Source organism: Trematomus bernacchii, unplaced genomic scaffold (genome assembly GCF_902827165.1).
Source record: "Trematomus bernacchii unplaced genomic scaffold, fTreBer1.1, whole genome shotgun sequence".
Lineage (NCBI taxonomy): Eukaryota > Metazoa > Chordata > Actinopteri > Perciformes > Nototheniidae > Trematomus > Trematomus bernacchii.
In genome coordinates, this window is record NW_022987839.1 from 1,441,486 (window position 1) to 1,468,657 (window position 27,172).

General features: G+C 38.8%; 1 protein-coding gene across 1 annotated transcript in view; it reads left to right on the forward strand.

Moving 5' to 3' along the window:
* The first annotated feature begins 538 nt into the window (after window positions 1-538).
* Window positions 539-27,172, forward strand: part of LOC117500280 (guanine nucleotide exchange factor VAV3-like) — a 46,974-nt gene continuing 20,340 nt past the window's right edge. Inside the window, 18 exon segments of the mRNA XM_034153091.1 lie at window positions 539-863; window positions 4,982-5,098; window positions 11,927-11,985; window positions 12,249-12,314; window positions 13,092-13,146; window positions 13,148-13,210; window positions 13,693-13,785; window positions 15,206-15,274; window positions 15,360-15,463; window positions 16,019-16,118; window positions 16,990-17,085; window positions 19,267-19,335; window positions 19,721-19,807; window positions 20,730-20,815; window positions 20,920-21,052; window positions 23,840-23,949; window positions 25,951-26,052; window positions 26,500-26,591. Of these exon segments, the coding sequence (XP_034008982.1) occupies window positions 660-863; window positions 4,982-5,098; window positions 11,927-11,985; window positions 12,249-12,314; window positions 13,092-13,146; window positions 13,148-13,210; window positions 13,693-13,785; window positions 15,206-15,274; window positions 15,360-15,463; window positions 16,019-16,118; window positions 16,990-17,085; window positions 19,267-19,335; window positions 19,721-19,807; window positions 20,730-20,815; window positions 20,920-21,052; window positions 23,840-23,949; window positions 25,951-26,052; window positions 26,500-26,591 (1,705 nt within the window). The 5' untranslated portion in view covers window positions 539-659.

The following is a 27,172-nucleotide window of genomic DNA, read 5'->3' on the forward strand; positions in this document are numbered from 1 at the left end:
TTTTGAATGAAGAAAAAGTACTAAAATATTTAGTAGGTTAAACTGTCACAAATTGCCGTTGATCAACATTTATCGAGGAAAATCTCAATTTTGGATTGATATCTTTTTCGATTGCTGTTTCAGACAATGCATATATTTCTTAAAACAAATTCATTTTTTTTTTTAGAATGGGTTTAGGAACATGTAATGGGTATATAGGCCTAGATTATTAAGCAATCGTTCAGAATTAATAGAAATAATAGATTTATTAAAACATGTTTTATATTGAATGAAAAAACAATTTCCATTTAGATTATGTATGTGAAATTACTTTAAATTGCTGCCAACAGCTAGAAGAGCTTCCTATATAAACTTTTAAAACTTGATAAGCAAGGGGAAGGCTTACGAACATTGTACGACCACCTCTGTGGAAACAGTGTCACAGAGGGAGGAAGGGGAAGTTCACACATGCAGAGGGGGTTTCAGACAGCCTCCCAGCTGTGCAGCGCCTAAAAGCTGCAGCTCCCCCCCCCCCCCCCCCCCCCCCCCCCTCCAGAGGACATGAAGGAGTTCAGAGAGACGAGGGGACGCCGCTGAGCGCAGCTACCATGCCGTACACAGGCTTCAGATAGGGACAAAGTTTACACATTTGGTACTAACCTTCTGTTTTCACCGACAACATGGAGTACTGGAGGCAGTGTGCGATGTGGCTGATCAGCTGCAACGTGCTGCCCGCCAACCACCGGGTGACTGCGGACACCGCGCAGGTGTTCGACCTGGCGCAGACCCTGCGGGACGGGGTGCTGCTGTGCCAGCTGCTCAACAACCTGAAACCTCACACCATCAACCTGAAGGAGATCAATCTCAGGCCGCAGATGTCACAGGTAGACTCTTCAGCTCTGCTTTTACTGTGGTGGTAACGTGTGCAAACTGAGGAACTGCGTAACTGTTGTGAAGTTAAAATTAGTGTTGCCAGACATTAGTAATAAGATAAGATAAGATGTAGGCCTACTATTGATCCCAATTTGGTCCCAATTAATCACAGCAGCATTGATAGGACATTGCATATGAATAATGTGCAATGTAATTTAGGTAACTAACTAACATACAATAACAAAAATACAAAAAATATATACATATCAGCAGAAGATAAACAAAATACGCAAAACAGTGAATATCAATAATGAAGGATATATATTGAATACACAATATACATATACAAATATACAGAATGGAAGGCAGTGTAGGCCTACATTAGGCTTGTACAACCTATCAAACTCCCAAAATGTAAACATTGAATATATGATATACACTTACAAACACTACACTACAATGTACGTTCCATTACATTAATGTGATTAAAAGCGTGCCAGAATAGTTAATTTAGTGTTACACGTCAATGTAAGTTAATTTACTAAATATCACGCGCTCCAGAATCAATTAGCCCTGTTAGTGGGAGAAATCAATTCAATGTGACTTATGCTTATTAACACTGACAGAAAAATGTGTTCTGGTTTGCATGAACTTAGAAGGCTAACACAATGATGCTTTTAAAGGAACAATTAGACACATAAGGTTGACAAACTATTCAAAACCTCACCTCAAAACAACACATTACATATGGTAAAAATGTGCATTATTCCAGGGTTCTTTAGAGTGTATTGTAGGATGTGAGAGGAATTATCTTCCTTTAGGATAATACACAAATGTAGTGAAGATAAGGCAAGCTTATCATAATTTTTAATCCGTCAAACTCCTTACATTCAAGTCCAGAATAAGTGTACATAAAGCCATCCTCTCTCCTGTGGTTCTGTGTCACTGTAAGCATTTCATAAAAGGGAGGTGTGTGGCGCAGTGGACTAGTGCGTTGGTGTTCGGATCAGGGGAGCACAGGTTCAAACCTCACTGCAGTCAGCATGTCGTTGTGTCCCTGGGCAAGACACTTCACCCCAAATTGCTCCTGTGGGGATTCTCCACAGTATTGAGTATGTAAGTCGCCTTGGATAAAAGTGTCTAACATGTAATGTAATACAAATAATGCGACAAAATGACCTCTAAATCATTTGGAGATCTAATATGGACAAGGCTTCCTCTGTCTACTTCCTCTAAAGATGATTGATTCATTATTTGCCTTTCTCTATGTGTTTTTAAATCTTACTTTAAGCAAATGCAACTCTCTTTTCGCACAGAGATGGTCCCAGGCTTAACCTCTTTTTACCTCTTTACCCATAATTTTTGCCTCTGTCACTGGAGAGGCCTGATAAAATCCCGGCTTTGATCCACCCATTTGTTCGGGAACTTTTACTATGTGTGTGCAGCAGCTTTAATTTGTCTCGCAACTGAGTTTCAAACCATGTTTAGTTAGTCATTAGGAGATTTCTTACACTTATAAATAGTAAAAGCTCAAAACTACACATTTTCATTCAAAAACAGATCACAAATTTAAAATCTCTTTTATATTTAATAAAACAAAAGGAAGAAAGAAATTAAAAGCATATTTGACTTGCTCAGATATAATCGAGATAGCTATAGCTGCAAATAATCTGTATTAAAAAATCAGCTTGGATTTTCAAACTACTATTAGGCCTACTACTACTACATATGTGTCACTATAGGAACAAGACTTCCTTTTGCCGGTGATGAGATCTTTATCTTCTTATAAGTATGACACATATGACACATGATTATCTAGTCAGGCTTTGAACATGTACAATTACAAGTAATCGTAATCTTAATCTATTAAGGTCAAAGAACTCCTAATTTAAAAACACACAGTATGAAGCGCACACACACAACGTTTTGATATGAGTAGGTGTGATCATTTCTTACTGGACTTCACATGGTTATTTTTCTAAAGGGTGCAACTGTATTCTTATTTGTTTGCTTGAAATGTTGCATCACCACAATCTCTGTACAATTATTTAATCAGTTTTACATTTCTTTCACTGCCATAAATGAATGGAGACATGTAGTCAAAATTACATATTTTGCCTACAAAAATCTTAGCCTCCATAAAAAATGAAATCCTTCCCAGTAGGGCATCACATTGTGCTCTGTGGTATAAACTGCAGTGTTGTGTATGTGCTCTGTCAGTGCATGTCTACTCGTCTCTTATCTTCTTGATGGACAATAAGAGCAAACCCAGGGCATAATGTCCTGAACAATGGCTAGCCATAGCCTGCAGCTGTAGGCCATCTGAATATGGTCCAGAAAGGCATGTGTGTCAGTGGGCTCCAGATTTGAAATGGTCCTTTCTTTGTGCCCCGCTGACCTAAGATCTTGGAAATGGAAATATGGGCATAAAAGTAATGTACTGCAGGATGAGAGTGCAGTGTACTGAAGTGAAAATGCACCCAGAAGTGATATTTTTCCCTTCTAGGCCTCAGTTCAAATAAAAAATATGGATTGTGACAGTAATATTCTTATGTGTGGACAAAAGACCCTCAACTTGTACCAAGAAAATACGTTAGAGTGAGCACAGTGTCTGTTGAATTGATATGACTTATATTACAGCTATTATGCTGGCTGTCTAATTGATAGTATGTTTTACATTTTCTCCATTGTTCAGTTGTTAGAAACCACACGGGGAAATTGGTGACACATAACCTCTGCTGTTGATCTATATTTGTTCATATAGAGAGGATAAGACAAGAGACTTCAGCATCAGAGAAAGTCATGCTGCTAAACATCAATACATCTGAGCACAAACATGGTAATATCTGATGTAAAATGTTACAGATTAAAAGATATGCAATATAAGATCATCAGAAACAGGATTTTGACTAAATACTGCAAAAGCAAACCCTCCTTCAATAATTTGACTGTACCAAGAAAGATGTGCACTTTTACTTTATAGTTCTTTCATCCTTGAAGGCAAGAATGCAGTGTTTATTTCCAAAGAAGATGAGAGGAAAGTGAGTATGCACCAGGACTGAGGCTGTAATCAGGAGTAAGAGGCTGATGGTGGTGCAAAGCCATCATGTTCATGCACTTCCTCCGCAGACTAACAGGGCCCCGGGGGGGGGGGGGGGGGGGGGGGGGGGATTGGTGGAGTGATTACAGGCGTCTCCACGATGAGCTCAAATGATAAAAAAGAGCCTATCTATCCGCAAGAATCCGCTCTGTATTTGCTGCACGTTATCACATACACAATTTCTAGTTTAGTAATATCACTAATGTGCACACGGGCTAACTACAGTATGCTGGGACACATGTTTATAGCTTGTTTATTGTTGATGAATGCTTAAGGTGTTGTTTTTTGACAATGCTATTTGACCTCTTGAACCACTCGCCATTGTCTTTTTGAATGTTTTTTGGTTTTCTTCCCACCGAGACACAGATCCTTAATAGGAAGTGACACCAAAAGAGCACATGCTTGCTTAGTGGTTTCTTTCACAAATGACATTTTTCGTTTTCATTTTCAGTTTGCTTTGTTTTATGTGCGGTTCACCTTCACTTTTCTTAAGTGGACTTCTTGTGCCCTTTGCTTGCATTATGGTGTTACTTTAACTTTATCAAGGTGAAATCAAATAAAGGGTAAATTCTTCAAACAAACAAAAAAGAAAGTTAAACAGTTGTCACTAACCATGCAAAAGGGGCACATAAGTGCGTGCCTATTCTTGACGTTTAAAGCATTACATTTTATTTTTAACAGCCACAACATTTCTTTCCATAAACACTAAAGTTGTTACTCTGAAGAATCTGTAGACTACGTTGTTTAGTCCATAGAATATATACAATTCAGTTGATCTAAAGTACTTTCACCTTATAAATATATTTGTAAAATATAAATATGAAACTATTTCAATAAAATAATTGTGGAATTTGTGATGTATTATTTATAATCTTTCATTGTTGTGTGAGACATCTGACCTCTCTAAACCTGGGCAGTAATTTATATGAAATTAGAATTTGAATGATTCAAACAAATGTGTGAAAATGTGTGGAGACCAGGAATATTACAAAATTGATATCTAAAACAATCATTTTTTTCTATTTGCAGTTCCTGTGCTTGAAGAACATCCGCACCTTCCTGACGTCTTGCTACGAGGTGTTTGGGATGAGGAAGACTTACTTGTTTGAAGCCTTTGATCTCTTCGATGTTCGAGACTTTGGAAAGGTAAAACCCTCATCCATTATTCTGTCACAACTCGAGGAAACAGTCCTCTGTCTTCACAACTGATGGTATTCTCCAACGATGCACATATTTCTTCTATTATTTTTCTGCTCTGCTTTCCTCTATCGGCTGCCTTCTTCTCTGGTTGCCATGATTTACGTACGTCTTTACAGGAAATCACACATTTACAAGCTGTTTTACAAGAAAATACGTTAGAGTGAGCACAGTGTCTGCTGAATTGATATGACTTCTATTACAGCTATTATGCTGGCTGTCTAATTGATAGTATGTTTTACATTTTCTCCATTGTTCAGTTGTTAGAAACCACACGGGGAAATTGGTGACACATACATCATAACTGTGATGAAGTTTGCCTAACAGGGAATTCATATTTGTCATCAAAACTATTCCTACTTAACAAAACCTTATGGTGTCTTTAAAAACAAGACAACAAAATGAAACATATTTTATCCTTTGTTTGACATCTATTAGAACGGAGGGATTTTACTGGCTGTCTAATCGATTGTGTTTGCCATTGTTCAGATGACGAAAACATCAACAATGAGTTATAGTTTGCACAACAGCAATTGTAATGTCTTCTTACGAAACAAAACATAATGGTGTCTTGTGAAGAAATGTGAGAAAAAACACCTCAAAGACAGCAAAATACTTTTCTTTACCATAGCTCATAAAATCCTGGGTTTGCAGCTGCAATTACTCAGAAAAACCACAACAAAGTTTTTACACAAGAGAAAGGAATTGTTAAATCTAGATCATGAAACTAGAATGTATAACAAATGTCGTTGAAATGTCATCATTTAAAACCTGAAGATTATAAAAATGCTCATGAATCTGACTGCTTGAATATCCAGTCGCATATTTAGATGACTATGAAGGTTGAGGGAAGTCTAACAGTATAATACCCGTGTGATATCGAGCCAGAGGTTTTCCTCTGAAGAAAGCATTGCATGTGTGTAAGTGAGTTTCAATTCGTGCCCTCTCATTGCCTGGTGTTGCTTTTTCTGCGGCATTTCTTTTACAGGATTGGTTGACTTATTTTTATTGCTGCATTTTTGTGGGAGCTGGTTTTAGTCTGAGTACACAGAGTTACCAGGCCAGTGGGTTTGTAGTGCGCTCCTCCTCGCTCGCAGCACAGGAGAATGATTTAACTGAAGAAAGCACGCTCACTTTGGAACAGCCTTTTCCCACAATACCCTGCTTCCGTGCATTCAGTGCATACATTAGCTCGGAGCATCCTGAGTTGTCTCAGCATCTGCGTTATCCATGGGGAAATATAATAAGATTTCCTTCTGAACATATTTCCCTTCTTTTAATCTGTACTGAATATATTAATTGTATTATTTAATAGGTCTAAAATACAGAACATTAAGGCAAGGCAAGGCAAGGCAAGTTTATTTATATAGCACCTTTCAACACAAGGCAATTCAAAGTGCTTTACAAAAATGGAAGACATTATGAAAATGGCATTTAAAATCATTAAAAAGAAAAGATAATAAAATAAACATTAAAAGAAAAAATACATGGATAAAAGTTAAAAGTTACAGTGCAGTTTAAGATGTGAATAGTTCAATTAAAAGCAGCGGCAACAAGAAAAGTCTTCAGCCTGGATTTAAAAGTAGTAAGAGTTGCAGCGGACCTGCAGGTTTCTGGGAGTTTGTTCCAGATATTTGGAGCATAATAACTGAATGCTGCTTCTCCATGTTTAGTTCTGACTCTGGGGACAGAAAGCTGACCAGTCCCTGAAGACCTGAGAGATCTGGATGGTTCATAATTTAGCAGTAGGTCAGACATGTATTTTGGGCCTAAACCATTCAAAGCTTTATAAACCAGCAACAATATTTTGAAATCTATTCTTTGACACACAGGAAGCCAGTGTAAAGACTTCAGAACAGGAGTGATGTGATCCACTTTCTTAGTGTTAGTGAGGACTCGAGCAGCGGCGTTCTGAATTAGCTGCAGCTTTCTAATAGATTTTTTAGTGAGACCTGTGAAGACACCATTACAGTAGTCCAGTCTACTGAAGATAAAAGCATGGACAAGTTTTTCCAAATCCTGCTGTGACATTAGTCTTTTAATCCTAGATATGTTCTTTAGGTGATAGTAGGCTGATTTAGTAACTGTTTTAATGTGACTGTTAAAACTCAGGTCAGAGTCCATGACTACACCTAGATTTCTGGCTTTATCTGTTGTTTTGAACATTGCAGACTGAAGCTCAGCGCTAACTGTTATACGTTCTGCCTTGGCTCCAAAAACCATTACCTCAGTTTTATCTTTGTTTAATTGGAGAAAGTTCTGACACATCCAGTCATTTGATTAAGGCAGTTAAAGTGTGAAAACCGTGCCAATGGGGCTTCATTTGGCAAAACTAATATCCTTTATGTAAATAATATAATATTTTCTTCCTATAATTTAATTATTTTGTCCGAACATCTTTTTAAAATAATTGATATAGTATCGCAGGTCGTTTTAGAACTCCCTACTGATAATTTGTGAGCAAATTTCAATTAAACGAAAAGTTCCTGCAGGCAAAAGCTATATCAAAAGTATTTAAATCAGGTGTATTATACATGATTAATGTTTTTAATTCACTTCCCTGCAGAGAATAGCAACTGGTCTTTGGTTCTCTCTATAAGTGTGAGGGATTGCGTGCAGTTTCCCACACAGACTCTCCTTTCTCTCAGCCCAGTGTATTGCGCTCTAAAGAAGCTTGCAGTTAATCTGGCTGCTGATAATCCCGTAGGGGAGGTGCTGCCTGTAAATATGTACAGTACATACAAGCTGGGCTGCATAATCTCAGTCATGTCCAAGAGTTGTCCATCAGACAGACAAGCTTCAGTAGTGGGAAGATTGTGCCGCATCTTCACTTGTTTTTTCATCATTAGTTAGGAATACGGGTGACTGCAGGTTCAGCGGGTTGAATCGGCTCCAGGGAGGGTTGTTAAGCCAAACAAGAAATGCTCTTTCCTATTTTCCAGAAAACATTCAAAAGAGAACATCTCAAATCTCAGCCAGTCTAATCCACTCGGGTTGACTTGTGCCAACTCTGCCCGTAGACTAAGCATTAGTCCACTGAATATCTAATGAGAGCTCTCTAACCTACATTCCTCTGCAGAGTTTCTACAGGCTGCACCCGGAGGCCAACATGTGTTTACTTCTTCGCTCAACATAAAATGTGTCAACTTTGACTGTAGAAGCATGATGTTTGCTTACTGTAAATGCAATGTAATGTAAAATGAAAAGTGAATGGACATTTAAAAAAAACAAAAACGTCTTCCTATAAAAAAAAGTTAAATGTTTTAGCAAATTGTTCTCTCTTACTTATTATTAAATATAAAGAAAGAAAGTATAAAGCTACTGGCTAAGTGGTGATTGGCTTAGCATTAACAAACAGGAGAGAAGGCTAGCTTGGCTTGGTCTGAAAGTCCACCTTTCCTCTGAAACCAACAAATTAGTTTTTTAGTACAAATAAAACAAACAAGATACCTTTAGTTTGTGTGACATTCTTAAAATTAGACCCTATTAGATGTTAATCACATTGCATTTCATTTAGCTGACATTTTTATCCAAGGCATTTTACAAGGACAACACAAGAATCTGATATATTCCCTTCAAATAGGCCAAACCATAGTAAGTGCTTTTGATTTAGTTTCAAATGGGCTACAATTGATTATCTTTGGTGTGTTGGGTTTAATGGCCGAGGTACAAAAAAACGTGGGTTTTCAGTCTGCGACGGAAGATGTGTGGACTTTAATGTGTGTTCATATATGTAAATACTACTGCTTGAATAATTAAGATGACAAAATAACTGTGAGACAAACATGCACATGTGACTTTGCCATTGCTTTCTTTTGCTTTCTTATCTTTTAATAATAATAATAATAATAATAATAAATGATATTTATATAGCGCCTTTCCCTTGACCCAAGGTCGCTGTACATGGTGGACGAACAAAACAAACAGACAATCAAAGGGCAAACAAAAAAGAAAGGAAGCCGGGGGACCAAGAAAGGGCTAGGGCCCGAAGGCCAGGGTGAACAGGTGTGTTTTTAATGATGATTTGAAGATGTCCAGGGAGGCAGCATTACGGATCTCGGCAGAAAGTGCATTCCAGAGGGTGGGGGCCGCAACACTGAACGCCCTGTCACCAACAGTTCGGAGGCGAGAGCGGGGGATGGAGAGCAGGCCCGTGTCTGAGGACCGCAGACTCCGAGAAGGGGTGTAGGGATGGAGGAGGTCCGATAAGTACTGGGGGGCGAGGGTATGGAGGGACTTGTACGTGAGGAGGAGTGTCTTTTCATGTTGCTCTGAGAATGAAAGCTACACTTTATGAACAGGCCACACTCACCACGACGGTTTGAATTCAGCTCAGCTTGTGGCTTTCTGTCTCATGTGTCTCTTGTGGATTTACCTACCGTCAGACATGTCAGTTGTGAGAACAACTTGGTTCAAACCTGTGTAGAATGATTTAAAATTCATTACACAAAGTCAATTAGATTTGTCTTTTTATGTTTCAGTGTGAAACATGTGCATCAAAATGAAATTGACACTGAAAGTAACAAAAGTCTTTCTTTTGCAAAAATAGTAAAAAGTCATTTGTTCTCTCAATACATAATGCTGTTAAAGCAAAGGCGAATAGGGATTCTAATGCTGATCATTTTCTTGTAGAATCAACTGACTGAAAGAAATCACCAGAGTGTCTCTCACTATCTAGTTGTGGATAAGTTATACAAATCTAAATAATAATAATGAACACCCTATTTGAATAAGTGAAACAATCCAACCAGACAGAAACATATTTGCTTGTGAAGATGCAGAGGTCTTTTGTGGTTTGGCAGCTTGACTCATACACTACAGACATGACTCTTTGAATTCATCAGCACACCTGGGCTTAGCCAAAGCCACAAAGCGTACACTTCACACAGGAAGAGGAGGCACACTGCAGATAGACTGGCTGGCAAAACCAACATCATCAACTATGCCTTACCATGCATGCAATTCAAAGAGTGTCATTTGCAGCATTATCAATTCAATGAATGAAACAATCAATGTTTATTTATATAGCCCAATATCACAAATGTTACATTTGTCTCAGTGGACTTCACAGTTTGTACAGAATATCAGTATGACAATACGACACCCTCTGTCCTTAGACCCTCACATCGTACAAGGAAACACTTCCAGAGAAACCCCCACAGTTTAAAGGGGAAAATGGGAGAAACCTCAGGGAGAGCATCAGAGGAGGGATCCCTCTCCCAGGACGGACAGACGTGCAATAGATGCCGTGTGTAAATCAAAGAGATAATACATTTTACAGCATAGGTAGACTAAATGTTTGGAAATGCATGTGTCTATAATAAGAAGATGAATCAATTGAAACTTCTTCATTCCGAGAAGCATGAGATTAGAATTGATTTCTAAGGACTTCTATGACCCTTATCAAACACATATTTCCTTTCACTATTTCTCCTAAAGCATATATTTACTGCACTGTTGGAACTGTCAAAACTGAGTATCTGATTGTATTACATTTATTCTTAAAAGCCCCGATAAATGAACACATTTGGCACCAATTCAGTTTGCAGTCTCCAGAAGACATCAATGTGTTACTAATGTACTTGCAATTACTGTATGTTTTTGAGGTGTTTAAGGTTGCTTATGCAGAAATAATGGCAAGTGTCTATAAATGTGATTGTGAAAGAGTGACTTTCTATTTGATGGCCAGTATTTCAAAAAAGTTACCACATACACACACACGCACGCACGCACGCACGCACGCACGCACGCACGCACACACACACACACACACACAGATGCAAAGGTGGGAGATTCTGAGGTAGCATGACCATTTCCTGCAGACAATTTTCTTTTCTCTTTCTCTGTCGCTCTTTCCGTTTTTCTTCTTTTCAGCTCTTGCTGTCATTTTAAATAATAATTATTTAAAGGTCCCATGTCATGCTTTTCCGGTTATTACCCGTCCCCTTGTGTGTTATGAAGGTTTTTATGCATGTAAACAGTCTGCAGAGTCACAAACCCTCAAAGTACACCCTGTAGCGAGTAAAACTCTAACACAGAAAAGACCTGTCTATGCTGCTCCAAAACGCCTCGTTGGAAATGTCTCTTTTTCTTCCTGGGTACAGTGACGTGCCCATACCCAAATGGACCCATTGGTCCAAATGGACCAATCCGTGGAGCCGTTACGTTACTTCCGCGGAGCCGTTACGCTAAATTCGTGGATTGGTCCAAATGGACCAATCCGCGGACTTTCTCACACACACACACTCAATCTTTTCTCAGCTGCAGCTCCGCCGATTTCTCCTCCCTGAGACGGCAGGACGCGGCGAGGCTGTAAGTCGGTGTGTGAGCACACACACAAACTCCCAGCCAAGCTGCGGGTGTGTGTGTGTGCTCGGCTGGTTTCGAGCTGGTTTCGGGCTGGGTTTAGCTGTGTCTCGCTGTCTCGCAGATGGCCACTGGGCTCATAGGGAGGGGGGGGCAGGAGCTCCAACAAGCCGTTTAGGACAGAGAGTGAATACACACTATACAGAGATGCTGTATGAGAAACCAATGTGATTTTGGAAAATTGCACAGTATAAATCTATTCTATTATACCTCAACAATGGATCAGTAGAAATGGCCATGACATGGGACCTTTAAGTAAAGTTTTTGCCAAACAGAATGTACATAATTTACAATCTGACATTTAAGAAAAAAACACAAACAATGGCTTGCACATAACTTCAAAGTAGAGCAATGCAGTAATGATGCCAGCTAGAAAAAAATATATGAATGAACACACCTCTTTTTCACCAGGTGATGGACACTTTATCCAAGCTCTCCTACACAACAACTGCACAACAAGGAGGATTCAAGTAAGTCAACAAAAATAAAACAAAAACAACTTGGATCTTAGTAGACATTTCATAAAGTTATCCATGATTAAAAAAAAAAGAAGAAGTTTTGGAGTACCTAAACCTTCACGAATGTATGTATTTCATCTGCTGTACACATCCTTATTGAGCTGTTGGTTGTGCTAATACACTTAGAAGTTAACTCCCTCTTTTATTATATTTTCCGTATAGTGATGTTTTTCTGGTAGCTGCTGAGCCTCACACTGCTTTGCTGTCATTTCCAGGCCATTTCCAACGGAGGAGAGCCTGAGAGACGAGGACATTTACAATAATCTGGAAGACTTGATTGAGTATGTATGAGGCTCCTCTCTGCGGGGCCATTACTGCTGTTGATAGAATGTGATTATTTCGCTCTGTAGCAGAACGCTCTGCTCATCATCCTCGCTCTCCGGGGGTCCGGACCCCCACGTGTGTTGGTAAAAGGTTTGGCTCCGTTTCTCTGTTGCTGTCAGAGGGAACGAATGAGTAATCATGCATGTTTTTGCTGAGCGCCTGCAAACAACCCACATCAAGGTTCTGGAAGTGTGCTGTATTTAGCTATTGATAGATAAGAGACAAATAATATAAATGAAATATGTACAGAACAAATACAATACGTTTTATTTCAATGTGACATTAGAGTATATGTTTGCTTTGTATTGTGCAGTATGCCTTTCTAAAGCACTCTTATACGTGCAGTCATTAGTAGTTATTGATGAGTTAATGAAAATGAGAAAAAGAAAAGCACAAGTCCTTATCTATTTTTGCATTATCATAATGTTTTGTAATGATATAAAAAAAGAATGTAAATGCTGTATAGTGTTTGTTTATATGTGTATATTTCTTACTGTTAAATTGCATTTAATACACTGTTTTCATTAACCACAAACTGTTACCTTACACTAAGCAGGAAGTTATTTACGACTGATAATCAACACATTATAACTGTGTGTGTGTGTGTGTGTGTGTGTGTGTGTGTGTGTGTGTGTGTGTGTGTGTGTGTGTGTGTGTGTGTGTGTGTGTGTGTGTGTGTGTGTGTGTGTGTGTGTGTGTGTGTGTGTGTTTGTGTGTGTGTGTGTCTGTAATAGTGAGAATGAGATTGAAAATGATGACGACTTGTATGCAGCGGTGTACGGGCTGGAGGAAGACAACGCAGGGGGGGGAGATCTATGAAGACCTTATGAGGACTGAGCAGCATGCCCCATTGGTACTGCAAGGACACACACACACACACGCACGCACGCACGCACGCACGCACGCACGCACGCACACACACACACACACACACACACACACACACACACACACACAGAGCGATAGAGACACACACTTTGGGAAAGGGGTACCAATACTTTAATGTAATGACCTTACAAGTAAAAGTACTGAATTCAAAATGTTGTATGAGTACACAAGTATTATGTTGTATAATTATTATTAATTAATATTATAAAAAGACATGTAAGCAGAATTCTAATATTGTAGCAAGTTACATAGTCACCTAACTGTTAGGTAGATTAATCTAATACAATATTTATAATTAACATGTCAGACTAATTTCCCTCTTAATCTTCAGTATGAAAGACCGTATCACTGAAAATAATTGAACACTACACATTAGTGTACGAGATATAACCAAATGTAAAGATAGTAATGTTTAAGCATCACTTTCTAAGGTGTGCGTCTTTCCAGAAGCAGGCGGAGGTGGATGTCCGCAGCTGCTGCCTCACAGAGATCAAACAGACGGAGGAGAAATACACCGAGACCCTGGAGTCCATCGAGAAGGTACAAAAACATCCAGCTGTTCTATAGTGCAATGAGATCATAAACAATATGCTTTTCTTTGTGTAAAATCATGAATCTGATGACATTTATTGTACAAATTGGGTGTAGATTATTAAAATGTGATCAAAGTAGAGAAATATCACAGACAAATTCTTCACCATCAACCTTCTTTAAAGGGGACCTATCATGCAAAATGCATGCGTCTTTTATACATGAATATGTGTCCCCGGTGTTCCAGGGAACTCACCAAGTGTCAGAAAACACAACCCTCTCTATTTTCCTCCATACCCAAATCTTTAAAAAAGGGGCTGCAACGGATCTGATAAAAACTGATCCAGATTTGAACACTTCTATTACGTCACAGAAGTGGCGCTACGGCTATTGGGCCAACTCTCCACCTATCAGGGGAATGTGGGGTTGGGCCACGGCCGGCCATTGCCGCTCGAAAGCGCTGGAGACGCTGTAGTACATATGCCAGGCCTGTAAGTGGCGCTGTAGTCTGCCACAAAAGCAGCGAAGAAGACTTCCCGCCCATAGTTACCATGGTTACCCTTCTGTTTATTCTCCGCTGTGGCTTTTTTTCTCCCTCCCCGAGGCAAGCGTTTGCTCCTTCTGCTGCTTTAATTCAATGCAATCCCTCCCCGTCGAGGCAAGCACTGTAATTATCTCCGGTTAGTCCACCAGCAGATGACAAACACCCACCTCTCCGCCTCTTCCAAGGAACGAGGGGACCGTGCGGCAGAGTTTCAGTTTCAGTTACTTTCGCCGGTCAAGATGTCCGTTAAAGTTTAAATCTTCCGGACAAAATTAGAAAAGTGCCGGTCAAAGGTCTTCTTTGTTATTTATTGAGCTTTAAAACAAATGAATAACGACTCTATATAATAAAACACGAGGACGGAGATCTCTTTTTCTCCCCCTCTTCTGACAGCCCAGCAGCTGATCAGAGCACGTCTCCCCTCTCCTGCAGGGGGGCGTGGTCAGCAGAATCAGACCCGTAGACAGCAAACAGCACATAGAGTGAAATGAGGCATGGCTAAAATCCATGATCTGTTTGGTATTTTGAAAACAGAAACGTATAAATATACCTTATATAGGTATGGCCCTACAATATATCATTTAAATATAGCATGATAGGTCCACTTTAAGTCTGTGGACATATAATATATTTAGGCTTTTTTTATTTTTAAAATGTCATTTAAAAGGAACATTTCCTGCCCTACTATTGCCCTTTATCTGACGTCCAATGTGATGTATTTTATTAGTTTCAGTATATGTGACCCCTAGCTGTTATTATTATTATTATTATTTAAAATGACCTTTAATATTGGTTATTGACTCCAGTTAAGTAATGACTAAGTGAAATAATCTGAGAGGAGAAGATGGAGGTTTCACTCAGGATATAAATTATTTCTTTCCGCAGTATTTCCTGAATCCTCTGAGGACATTCTTCTCTGCAGCTGAAATTGACAAAGTTTTTGTCAACATAACGGTAAGTCCCACAAGTTTCCCTCCTTGTTAAATGACGTGGAAATATTATTTAAATTTCCAGATAAACAGGATGTCTTCTTTCTCAGGACCTGGTTAAAGTTCACAAGAGCCTGATGGTCGACGTGCAGGACTCCATCTTAAACAAAAATGCTTTAAACCTCTACCAGATATTCATTAGCTACAAAGAAAGGTATTTATAATTAACATCCAATCAAATGTATTGTTGGGTTGCGAGGACCATATTTGAGTTATAACTGCAGTGGCACCTCACATAATTTCCTTTTTTTTTGTTGAGTTATATTTAATTGGCTTTATATTTAAAGATGATTCATTTTAGGTTCAGTTGATCACTGTTATTTCCCTTGCAATGGACTTTTAATAGAGAAACATTGCCAAACACACTTCCTTTAAATCAGACCTTTTGAATTGAATGCAGGATGTTTGCAAATATTTACATTTGAATGATGTATCAAGCATCTACGACGTGTTGAGTTCAGATTGTACGCAGTGTTCTATTTAGGGACAAAACAGGTGCAAGTTCACATTTAAGAGGAAGGATTACTTTCTTATACACTGATGTAATGTTAACGTTATACCATCTTTGTCACAAGCAACATGAACGCAACATATTCATGTTACACTTATCTAATTTTTAGTTAGCACTGTATCACTAACTGGCCTCTGCACACACTCACAGTCCATTTCCATTTCTAATCCCCCTTCATCCTGTCTTTGCTCTGAATAGACTGCTCATTTATGGGATGTACTGCAGTCGGGTGGAGATTGCCATTGCTGTTTTAGACATCATTTGCAAAGAGAAAGAGGATGTTCGCTTGAAGCTGGAGGTGAGATACCTGAATCACACACACACTTTCACACACTTTCACGCACGCACGCACGCACGCACGCACTCACGCACGCACGCACGCACGCACGCACACACACACACACACACACACACACACACACACACACACACACACACACAAACACACTTTCACATGCACACACACACACACACACACACACACACACACACACACACACACGCACACACACACACACACACACTTTCACACACACACACACACACACACACACACACACACACACACACACACACACACACACACACACACACACACACACACACACACACTTTCGCACGCATGCACACACACACACACACACACACACACTTTCGCACGCACGCATGCACGCACACACGCACACACACACACACAAAAACATCTCTCACAGATACAGTTTTTCCAGCGACCCCTAGTGTTCATCTTGTACACTACACATACATTTACTTTATTGCTTGTTGTCTCAGCTTTAAAACATTTGAAAAGCTATATAATACTAGTAACCATCAATTACAATTGCTGACTGGAAATTAAATATATAGGATACTTCGTAATATATGTGTAAAAAACTGTTTTATGTAATTTCTTTGAAAACTCTGAACTTGTAGCATGCCCTTTTAAACCAAATAGGATACATAGATATTTCATACCAGATTTTACAATTTGGTTTGTGACGAGTTAAAGCCCTTAAGTAAACAGCAACAGATACATGTAAGCTATGGTTAGCACACAGTTGTGTCTCTTGGTTGATCAGTCCGTGTGAAAAGTCTCAACAACACCAAAGTCTTCTGTATAATGATGAATGTAGCTTGTGCTGTTACAAATAAGTGTTTTGTATTTGTTGCAGGAGTGCTCAAAGAGGGCCAACAATGGGAAGTTTACACTGAGAGATCTGCTTGTGGTCCCGATGCAGAGAGTCCTCAAGTACCATCTACTACTTCAGGTAGGGAGTGGTTACTACACTCAGCTTTATTGCTATCTTACTATATTTTTATTACAGTGTTCTTAGTATAGTTCGCTATATGTGTACTTTAAAAAAAAATTGTTTTATATTTTATGTATGCACCATGACATCAAGTAAAATTCCTCGTACGTGTGAACCTACCTGGCAATAAACCCGTTTCTGAGTGTCAAAACGACTTTGTGAGAGTGTGTGAAGATTGATTTATTCCAGAGATCAGCCTCTCGTGGTATGGAAAAGTGTGCTTATCACTGCCGGTCTCTCTCCTGTCCCCTGACTTAGATTTGTTTGGTCATCTTTGAATGGATTTGCTGAATCTTGAGTGGAAGCAAAAAATACAAAGTAAAAAATTAAGGTGTATAAGGTTTTTGATTAAAAACTCCATTGTAACCTTTTAGGCTTACAGCTTTAACCCAAGCCACCTACATAGAAGTTATTTTGACGTGAAAAAGTATCAACATTGCCCAGGTTTTACTTGGTAAAGTGATATTTCCTTCTCTGAGGATATCAAACACTGCCAATTTTATTGTTTTACTTTATTAATTAAATGATAACAAGGGGGGTTTTGTCAATTTCAGTTGATTCTTGTGGGCCTATTAAGTGCTTTGTTCAGTAGAAAAGTGACCACTTGAGGGCGACATTCTCCACAACTTAGCTTCTCATGTGCCTCCCTGTAAGTCATTTAAGTGTTGCATTTACTCTTTGTATTTCACATCCCTTAAACATTGGTGCAGTTAATGCATAAAGAATCATCATTTCCACCTGAGTTCAATATATTTCAGTCAACAGATTCTCCTTTTTAAGGGGAAGATAATTTATTCTAGGAGAGTCTTTCACCTGAGTGTAAAATGGATATACGCATGGAACTATAATTATATTCTACATGGTTATATCTATGTGTTGCAGTGTGGTTACACTCTTGCTTCCTGTCGACACGTAGCCTTTCAAAATCCCCACAATTTCACTGATAACTGTGTGACACCGTCTCCCCTGGTTAGTATGATCAGAGGTCAGACTGCAGCTGGCAGGAGAGATGAGGACAATAACTAGAGAGCTGTTTTAAATGGTTTTGGAGGGTAAAGGCCACCGTGGTAAATAGTGGTGACCCTGAGTGTTCAGGCCCCCTGAGGAGAGACTTTGGGAAGTGGGTAGAAAGACAGAAATGGAAGAGGAAGTGGTGAAATGAATGGAAAAGTAGACACAGCTCAGCAAGGCAACATAACTGTAGCATTGCGAAGGAATACTTAATATTATACGATTTTTAATAAAGGGCCAAGATACCTAAAGATTGCACACACCTTTTATATTCAATATTATATATATATAATGTACATGTTGGTGTAATTTGATTATTATTCTCCTGAGATTTCATGGTGACATATTTGAAGGTAATGGCAGAATAATGTTGTCATTATGTGGTTATTATGCAAATATAATAATGTATATATATATATTATATTCCATTTGACAGTCTTTTTATAAAGCTGTGGAGTTTCAAGAATTCATATATATATTTAGTTTATTACCTGAAGAAAAACAGGTCCTAATTATGTGTCTACTTATCCTCAATTTCCTGTTTATTTGACATTAATAATTTGACTTCTACAGCACGTGCCAATCTCTGCCTCACATTCATTTTCTGCATGCAAATAAGATTAATTAATTGTACAAGAACTGAGCTGCCTTCTGAGAACAAATGGTGATTTTATATTTGAATAAATGCAGTTTACATATTGTTTATCAACCAACACAAGTGTTTTACAATGAAATAATGAACGATTCAATTATTTTAATGTTATTGCTGGTTGAGGTAAAGACAATTCTCTCTACTGATCACATGTTTTGCAAGTTAAATCTCAACATTCAAAGTGATTACTGAATATACTGTAGCTGTCAAATAATGTAGTGAAGCAAAAAGTAAACTGTTTCTCTCCCCATTTGATGTCATTAATTGGTTCCAATTTGTCAATCTTCAGCTAAAAACTCCCCATTTGCCATCCAAAAAGATACATTTAAGGAAATTGTCTTCCAATTATAGAGCAAAACACCAGTTTATTTGCTAAGAAGATGACATTGTGACATTTAAACAACCTGTGCTGAATGTGTGTGTGAGTTTGGTGTGTGAACATGACCCATCCTTTCCTTTCTGTCTTGCTCTAACAGGAGCTAGTCAAACACACTCACGACGCTGCTGACAAGAGCAACTTGAAGATTGCACTTGATGCCATGAAAGTAAGTGCAGTGCTCAATATTAATGGTCCCTCATCTTTGTATTTCAAGCTTTTTACCAACAGCAGGCTGATTCAGACTGTCTCGAAAATCACACGTTTCTCTGCTGCAAATGGCTGTGATTTGAAAAAGCAAAAATATAAAACGTTTTTGATCCTGTGGGGAACCAGAGCCTGACAGGCAGCTGATTTAAGGACAAAACCAACAGGAAATGCATAGCTTTAGAAAACTTGAAGGCTTGGATCATACAAATGATATTTACATGGAATCTTAACTCAGATCACAGAAGCAAGAAAATACCCGACACAACGTTTTTCATTTCCCCCAGACTATATTAATTATAGAAAATGTGTGTGTGTTTGTGTGTATTTGTGTTTGTGTCTCTCAGGACCTGGCTCAGTTTGTCAACGAGGTGAAGAGAGACAATGAGACTATAAGAGAGATCGACCAGTACCAGCGGTCTATTGAAAACCTGGTAAATCAAATTGATTTCTATATCCATTAGCAGCAGTTTGTGTACTCTTATAAAAGTGAGAAACATCAGAAGGTCGCAGAAACCTTTCTGAGTCAAGTTTCCAAACATGGTCATTCAATTTAGCCCACCCTGAAATAATTCATCAGTATTACAGGATACAACTGCTCTTACTCAAGACTAAAAGGGTTAATGCTGGTAAAAATGTAAAAATACAAATTGAAAACAATTGTGAATCACAGCCTTAAACCAGTTAAAGGTCTGAGTTATTAATTATTATTGTCATTAAATTATCAAATTAAACAGCTTTTTATATTTCAATAAGGGACATATGATACAGTAAAGCCACCTTATGTAAGGTGTAATATATGGAATACATAAGGAAAAATAAGCTATCACGAACAGGGGTAGTAAGAAAGTGGAAAAGGACGATAAATGGTGCTGAAGAAAGAATTCAGTTGATGGAAAGAGTAGAAAGTTGTTCAAAAGTGTAACCAGCAGCATCACTCAGTTGTCAGGTTAAGTTCACCTTATCTTGTCTTGATTGAACAAATATGGTGGAATGAGTGAATGTCATGGCAGAATGTATCAAGAGTCTGCTAGGACTGATCTGCTGATTGTGACATACCTTGCATGATGTTTCACTGGGAATACAATATAGATACATTTGGATTATAGAAAAGAAACAATGATGTGGTATTAGTGGTGGATATCTGGGTTATCTAAAAAGTAACTGAGAAACACTGATTGTGCAAAAGATGGTTAATGCTGGAAATGTTTCCCTACTGACACATTTGAATTTTTACTAATGCTTTTGCCTATGATGGGTTTATTTCGTATGCATTCATTTGGAATACATTTGTCCTGTATTATCTATGCATATTTTATATATTTTTGAATCCTGTTTTATTTGATTTTTTCTTAGAATCAGCCTCTAATCAACTTTGGTCGCCCGAAAGGTGACGGGGAAGTGCGCATGGTCTCCAGTGTGGACAAGAGGAAACAGGACAGGTTGTTCTGTTTCACCTTCTTCATCCTGAAAAAGAAATTAGGACACACATTCAACACAGAAGAAATGTCTGATGAAGATATTTAACATTCTGTCTTATTTACAGACACATCTTTCTATTTGACGTGGCCGTCATTGTTTGCAAGAGAAGAGGAGACAACTATGAGATGAAGGAAATCCTCGACCTCAACTATTTTAAGATCACAAACAACCCCACCACGGACAGAGAGAGTAAAAAGGTCAGTTGAGTGTGAAATCACAATATACCTCTATACATGCACATGTACACATAATGTGCTTGTATATGAGTATTTGTGCACTTCACGTTGCATTGAATATTGGATGAATGGGTTTAATATTGTCCCTCTTGTTTTGATTATATTAAGGTCTATATCAGTAAACCACTCTATGGAAATGTTTCAATTCAACCTCTGTTCGCCTCTAGATTTGATAACTTAAACTAGACGGGCACCAAGGCCGTTTCCATGAGTGAAAAATAATGCGTTTATCCACCCTGTGACCCTCCAAAACTTGAGAGTTTCTTTTACATCAGGGGTGTCCAAACTTTTTTCACCGAGGGCCACATACAGAAAGATATTCGAAGGGCTGGGCCACTCACTAGAGGTGAGGTTTATTGCCTCACAAGTGAAGCTATAAGTTAGCAAAATCTATCAAATGTAAGTACATGATTCTTGATACAACAGCTTTCCATAGGGTTTCATTTATTGTGTTAGCAGCTCATTCCTGAAAACAGAAGCCTTAGATTGCTTATCATGAGAGGAATAGGAAGGGTATATTTCAAGGTTGTTATGTTAATAAGTTATTGGGCTTTTTTCTTATCAACTTGAATTGACTGAAAGTGGGCTTATTAACACATGAACACTAGTGTCTGTGTGATATATGTTTACAGATATATTTAAGAAGTACAATACAAGCTCAATTTTCATTTGTGGGCTGCATTCCATTATACTTTTTTAATTAGCTGAGGGCCGATTCAAAATGGCCCGCGGGCTGTAGTTTGGACATTCCTGCTCTACATGAAAACATGGCTAGCAATTTTTCTGTAATCCAGCTTTAAAAAACTGAACGAAAACCATAACGTGAGAGATGTTGGATGCCATGTAAGAGTTCTGCTCTCCCTTGCTGGTGTAGGGTCGGTGACCACACACAGTTTGTACAGAGTATGCTATTTTCCGCCCTGTGGGAACGTTATCGCAATGAAGGGGACTTGTTGATGTCTTGTTGATGTATGCCCACAGATGGTGTCTTCTCACAGTTTCACATTAGCTAATTGCTAATGTGAAACTGACAGCTTGCCAGAGTGGAATGGTTCTGTTGTTGTTGTTTTTTAACCAAATTGACTCCATTATCATCCACATTTACTGCATTGTGCAATGATAGTGTGATTGGGTGTTGTATGTTTGTGTGGGACATGTGTCTGGCAGTGATTGGTATTTAACAACTATGGTCATGGTCCTGATGTGTTCCTGAGTCTCATGTGTGTGGTTAGCATTATACCGGGTTTTAGAAACAAATAACCTTGTTCTAAACATATAATGACACAGTGCAATTTGCTTGTCTTTATTTTCATCCTGTTCAATTTCCAATATCTTGCCAGACAGGTCTAAGACTTCATTGATAACGAGACACAGAAACACAGAGAAGAGACACATATCCACAGACATACAGATACTGTGTACCTACATCCACCTCAACACACGCACGCACGCACGCACGCACGCACGCACGCACGCACGCACGCACGCACGCACGCACGCACGCACGCACGCACGCACGCACGCACGCACACACACACACACACACACACACACACACACACACACACACACACACACACACACACACACACCGCAGGACAGAGATGCTAATATCGGGTGATGAATGTGTGCAGTCCTCCAAGGCTGCTTATAGCTCTATATCATTTTCTACTAAATGAAACTTCAGAGTGTGATTGTGGCGCCGCTGAGCACACACACAGTCATCAATGATTTAACACTCAGCTGAGCCCTTAACTCTCAGGACTTTGCAAGGCTGGCCAATCACATGCCGGGTAAACCTGGACCACTTTTCCTCTTATTAGGTATGACACAACAAGCTGCAACAGAATAGGGTGGCCAAAACTAAGAGGCTTGGGAATTGATTGAAAATGGTTCCCAAATATGGCCATGGGTAAGGCGTTTAACGCGGTAAGTGTTTCACTCGTAGTATTTATTTGGTGGTCCAAGCTGGGAATGGGTGGCTAAAGAGAAAACAAGCAATCAATAGTTGTGTTTTACTCCCAGAATTCTTTTACGTGAGGACTTTTGCAACTGTGGTTTAAAAGTTTTGATGGTGTTTCTAAATCTAAGTTGTGTTTGGGAAAGATCGAACAGCGTCTTTGGTTCCTTTGAGGCAGATTAGGAGACTCTGTCATCACAGCTTAAGTCCTCTTTGGGCAGGCTTTGGTTAAACTGCTCTTGCTGCTGCTCTCTCGACAATGACAAAATATAACAGCATCCTTGGTTGATCTTTGAGCCCAGTGGCACCAAATTATTGAAGACAGCATTAATGGTGGTACGTCAGCCCATTAAATCAACCCTCGATTACACTTGTGTTTCCAGGTTATTTTCTTCATTTTTTAAAACATATTTACACATTTTTAACAGCCACACAAGTTGAATTGATCTCTTTACTGTATGCTTCTTAGGTATTGGAAACGGCGCAAGTATTTATGTAACCGCCAGTCTCAGAGTATCACGCTCTCTATACCTACAAACACATCCTATCTATTCATGGGTTGCTGAGATTTATCAAACAAATACAAATAAAAACCATGCAAACTCTTAAGGAGAAACACACCCATTTTTAACTCAAATTGTATTTTTGAGCCAGTCATCATTTAAAGTGTACACTCTGTTAGTTAATCATTTACAGATAACCATTACATTTCCTTTCTATGCACATCCTTTTGCAAATGTACGTATGCCTTCATGAGAAAATGCCTGTTTTCCTTCTGTCCTCCCCAGTGGTGCTACGGGTTCTACGTGACTCACCAGCAGGGGCACACAGGCTTTGAACTCTTCTTCAAGACCAGAGAACTAAAGAAGAAGTGGCTGGATCAGTTTGAAATGGCCATGTAAGTACAGGGAGGCGTGAATACCAGTCAGGACACAACACAGTAGACCATTGTATGTATGTCACTGGAAAAAAAGCTGTCTATTTGTGTGTGTGTGTGTGTGTGTTGTTTATTTGTCATTCGCATGCATGGTATTCCAAGGCCGAGAGAGAGGTGTTGACTCTCTCATGTGCAGTGTTTGATCAGGTCTTTGCTGTAATCAAACACACACTGCTGACACCATGATAACACACACACACACACACGCACACGCACACGCACACACATACCCTGGCACAGTACACATAAACTCTGCCAAAGAGCTGCAAAACTACAAAGAAGTCACTCCGACTCGATGCTTCTTCAAATCAGCGCTTTATGGAGGTATATATTTTGTATTGTTTTGTAACAGTGGGAGGATTTTTCTCGGGCAGAATCCTGTCTGCATCCTTTGTTATGTTGATTCAGGAGTATACAGTGTTGTTTTGACATTACAGTCTGATTGACTGAACAAATGCTTTTGTGTTTGGGTCGGATATGTATGAATACAATATTTCTGAAATGCATGCTGACTATCTGCTATGGCCTTGCAGAATACAATTTCGGATTACACTTGATATATGCACAGTGGCAAAACAATGCAGTGTGTAGGGAGGTAGATGAATCAATGTGCAATTTAAAGGTATTATTATGAAGCCTTTTACTTCAAAAACAATGAAGAGACTCATACACAGATTATCTCTCTCAATTACCATTTATCTCCCACTAAAATGTGCTAATTACTTTACTTCAAAGTATTTATTTCTCTTACTTGAACTTGCAGTACGAATGCATTAACCTACACAACCACTTGGCCCTTAACGCCTGCTCAAAATATTGGAAAAAAACATGTAATTATTACAATTTGAAGAACAAATAACTATTTTCCACCCCCTAAAACAGTTTTCTGCAGATACAGGGTTTGTGTCAGAAAACTGAACAGTGTGTGTCTGTGTGTGTTGGGTAAGGACCCTAGTAGGGGTCTTTTCAGAAAGGGAACATTGTACCTGTATGGGCTGCTGATGAAGGAGCCACTTATACGAGCACTCAGTTTAAGTGGCTTCTGGATGGTGTATTCAACCAAAAAGAGGGTTTTTTTTCTTTTTCAGTCGTGTTTGTTCATGTTCCAGGAAAGGGTGCTTATTTGCGAATGCATGTTTCCCCTCTCACTTCTGAACACATGTAGCTCAAAATTGGATTTGTCTGGGCCAATTCAAGTCCTCTTCATACAAGTAAAGATGCACTGGGGGGTAAATTGCTTTTACTTCAATCAGTTGAAGGAACAAATTGCTAATTGTTTTTGCCACAACACATTTGTTTTGTTCAGTTGAGGAGGAAATAATTAAGAATGTTTTGTTAATTGAGTTAAATGAAAGAAAGTTGTTCTCACTACTAAGAAACACAGTAATGTTCAGGGCTTGACTGAAATATCTCAACAAACATTGGATAGGTTGCAAGAGGACTTTTTGCCCATAAATCCTAATGACTTTGGGAATCCCATACGTTTTCCTGCAGTGCCATTATTATTTTTTTAAATGTTGATCCCCTGATGTTTTTTAAGATGGTTAACATGGTAAACATTTCCCCTGCTTGCCATCAACACAGCCATTCTTATACTCCCATAGAAGTTACATTCATATCTTAAAATCTGTATATATCAGTTACAATAACGCACAGATTTTTTCTGTGCACTACATATTCTTTTTATTCTTCATACTGTGATCTTTTCGCATTCCTTGGATAATTAAACACATTTATTTACAAAAATACCACTGGTCATAAACAAACAAACAAAGCTCTTTCATTTCAAATTTAGAAATGTTTCTTTCTTTATGTTCTTACCTGCTTTTATTTTTTATTTGACTGTTTTGCTCTAAGTATTTGTTATGCATTCATACACCAAAGCAAATGTCAATCCATTTACCATAGTATGATTATAGACTCTTTCATTTAACAATGTTTTGTTGTTATTCCCTGTCCTAGATCAAATATTCGCCCTGAGAAAGCGAACCACAACTCCCACCAGTTCAAGATGCACACCTTTGAGAGAATCACTTCCTGTAGTTTCTGTCACCTCTTGCTCAGGTAATCATTTCACTGTATGCTTTTGACCAGAAGTCCTTGTAAACCACAGCTGTAAAGGGTGAACATGAACTGTAACTACACTAATTGTCCTATGTTGGCAAGTCATCATGTGTTATTGCACTATTCAAATTCACTTTCAAATATGTGTTATACTTTATTGAACGTATGAAAGAAACACCATGACATTTTCTGTTTCAGTGTTCAAAATGTTTGGTTTCTTAATGTATCCTCTCTCTTAACTGGAAACAGCTTACTGGCACTGAGATAACTGCGGACTGCTGTCTAAGTTTTCAGCAAACAGTATCTGTTTTATGGTTTTTGAAAGCTAAAGGACATTTCTTGTGTATTTTTGTCATTCCTGGACAATTTGAAAGAAGCCTGAAATGTCACATTGCCTTTCTTAAAGAGGCAGTTATACATGAAGTATGTCCTGTGTTTGTTTTTCAGGGGCATCTTTAACCAGGGTTATCTCTGTGTTAAATGTGGGCTGGGGGCTCATAAGGAGTGTCTGGGACGACTGGGAATCTGCGGGAGAACAGGTGAGAGGGAGGTCAACATGAAGAAAAACTACATGTATTGTGTTTCACTTGTTAACCCTTTGGTCCCTTTAAACTTATTGTGAACACCACGGATACATTTCCTAATTGTTCGGGAAAGTTCCCTTTAGCGCCTCATTTTCCGCACACAAAATATCTAAATCCAAGAAGCAGATTGTCGTTAAATGGATCAATGGAACTCTTCAACACTTCGTGAGCTTCTCTCTAGCAACACACGCACGCACGCACGCACGCACGCACGCACGCACACACACACACACACACACACACACACACACACACACACACGCACACACACACGCACACACACACGCACACACACACACACACACACACACACACACACACACACACACACACATACACATACACAGACGCCAGATTGCCAACCTTGTACACATCTTATCTAACAGCTGGCATGCTATGGCATTTGTTGTAAATATTCATAGTCTCCATGCTTTTGAATATATAACCCCTTGATCTTCTCTTACTTAGCCTTCCCCATGCCCACATTGCTTCTCAAACATACCTTTTTCCCTCTTCATAGAAAATTAAAATAGTGT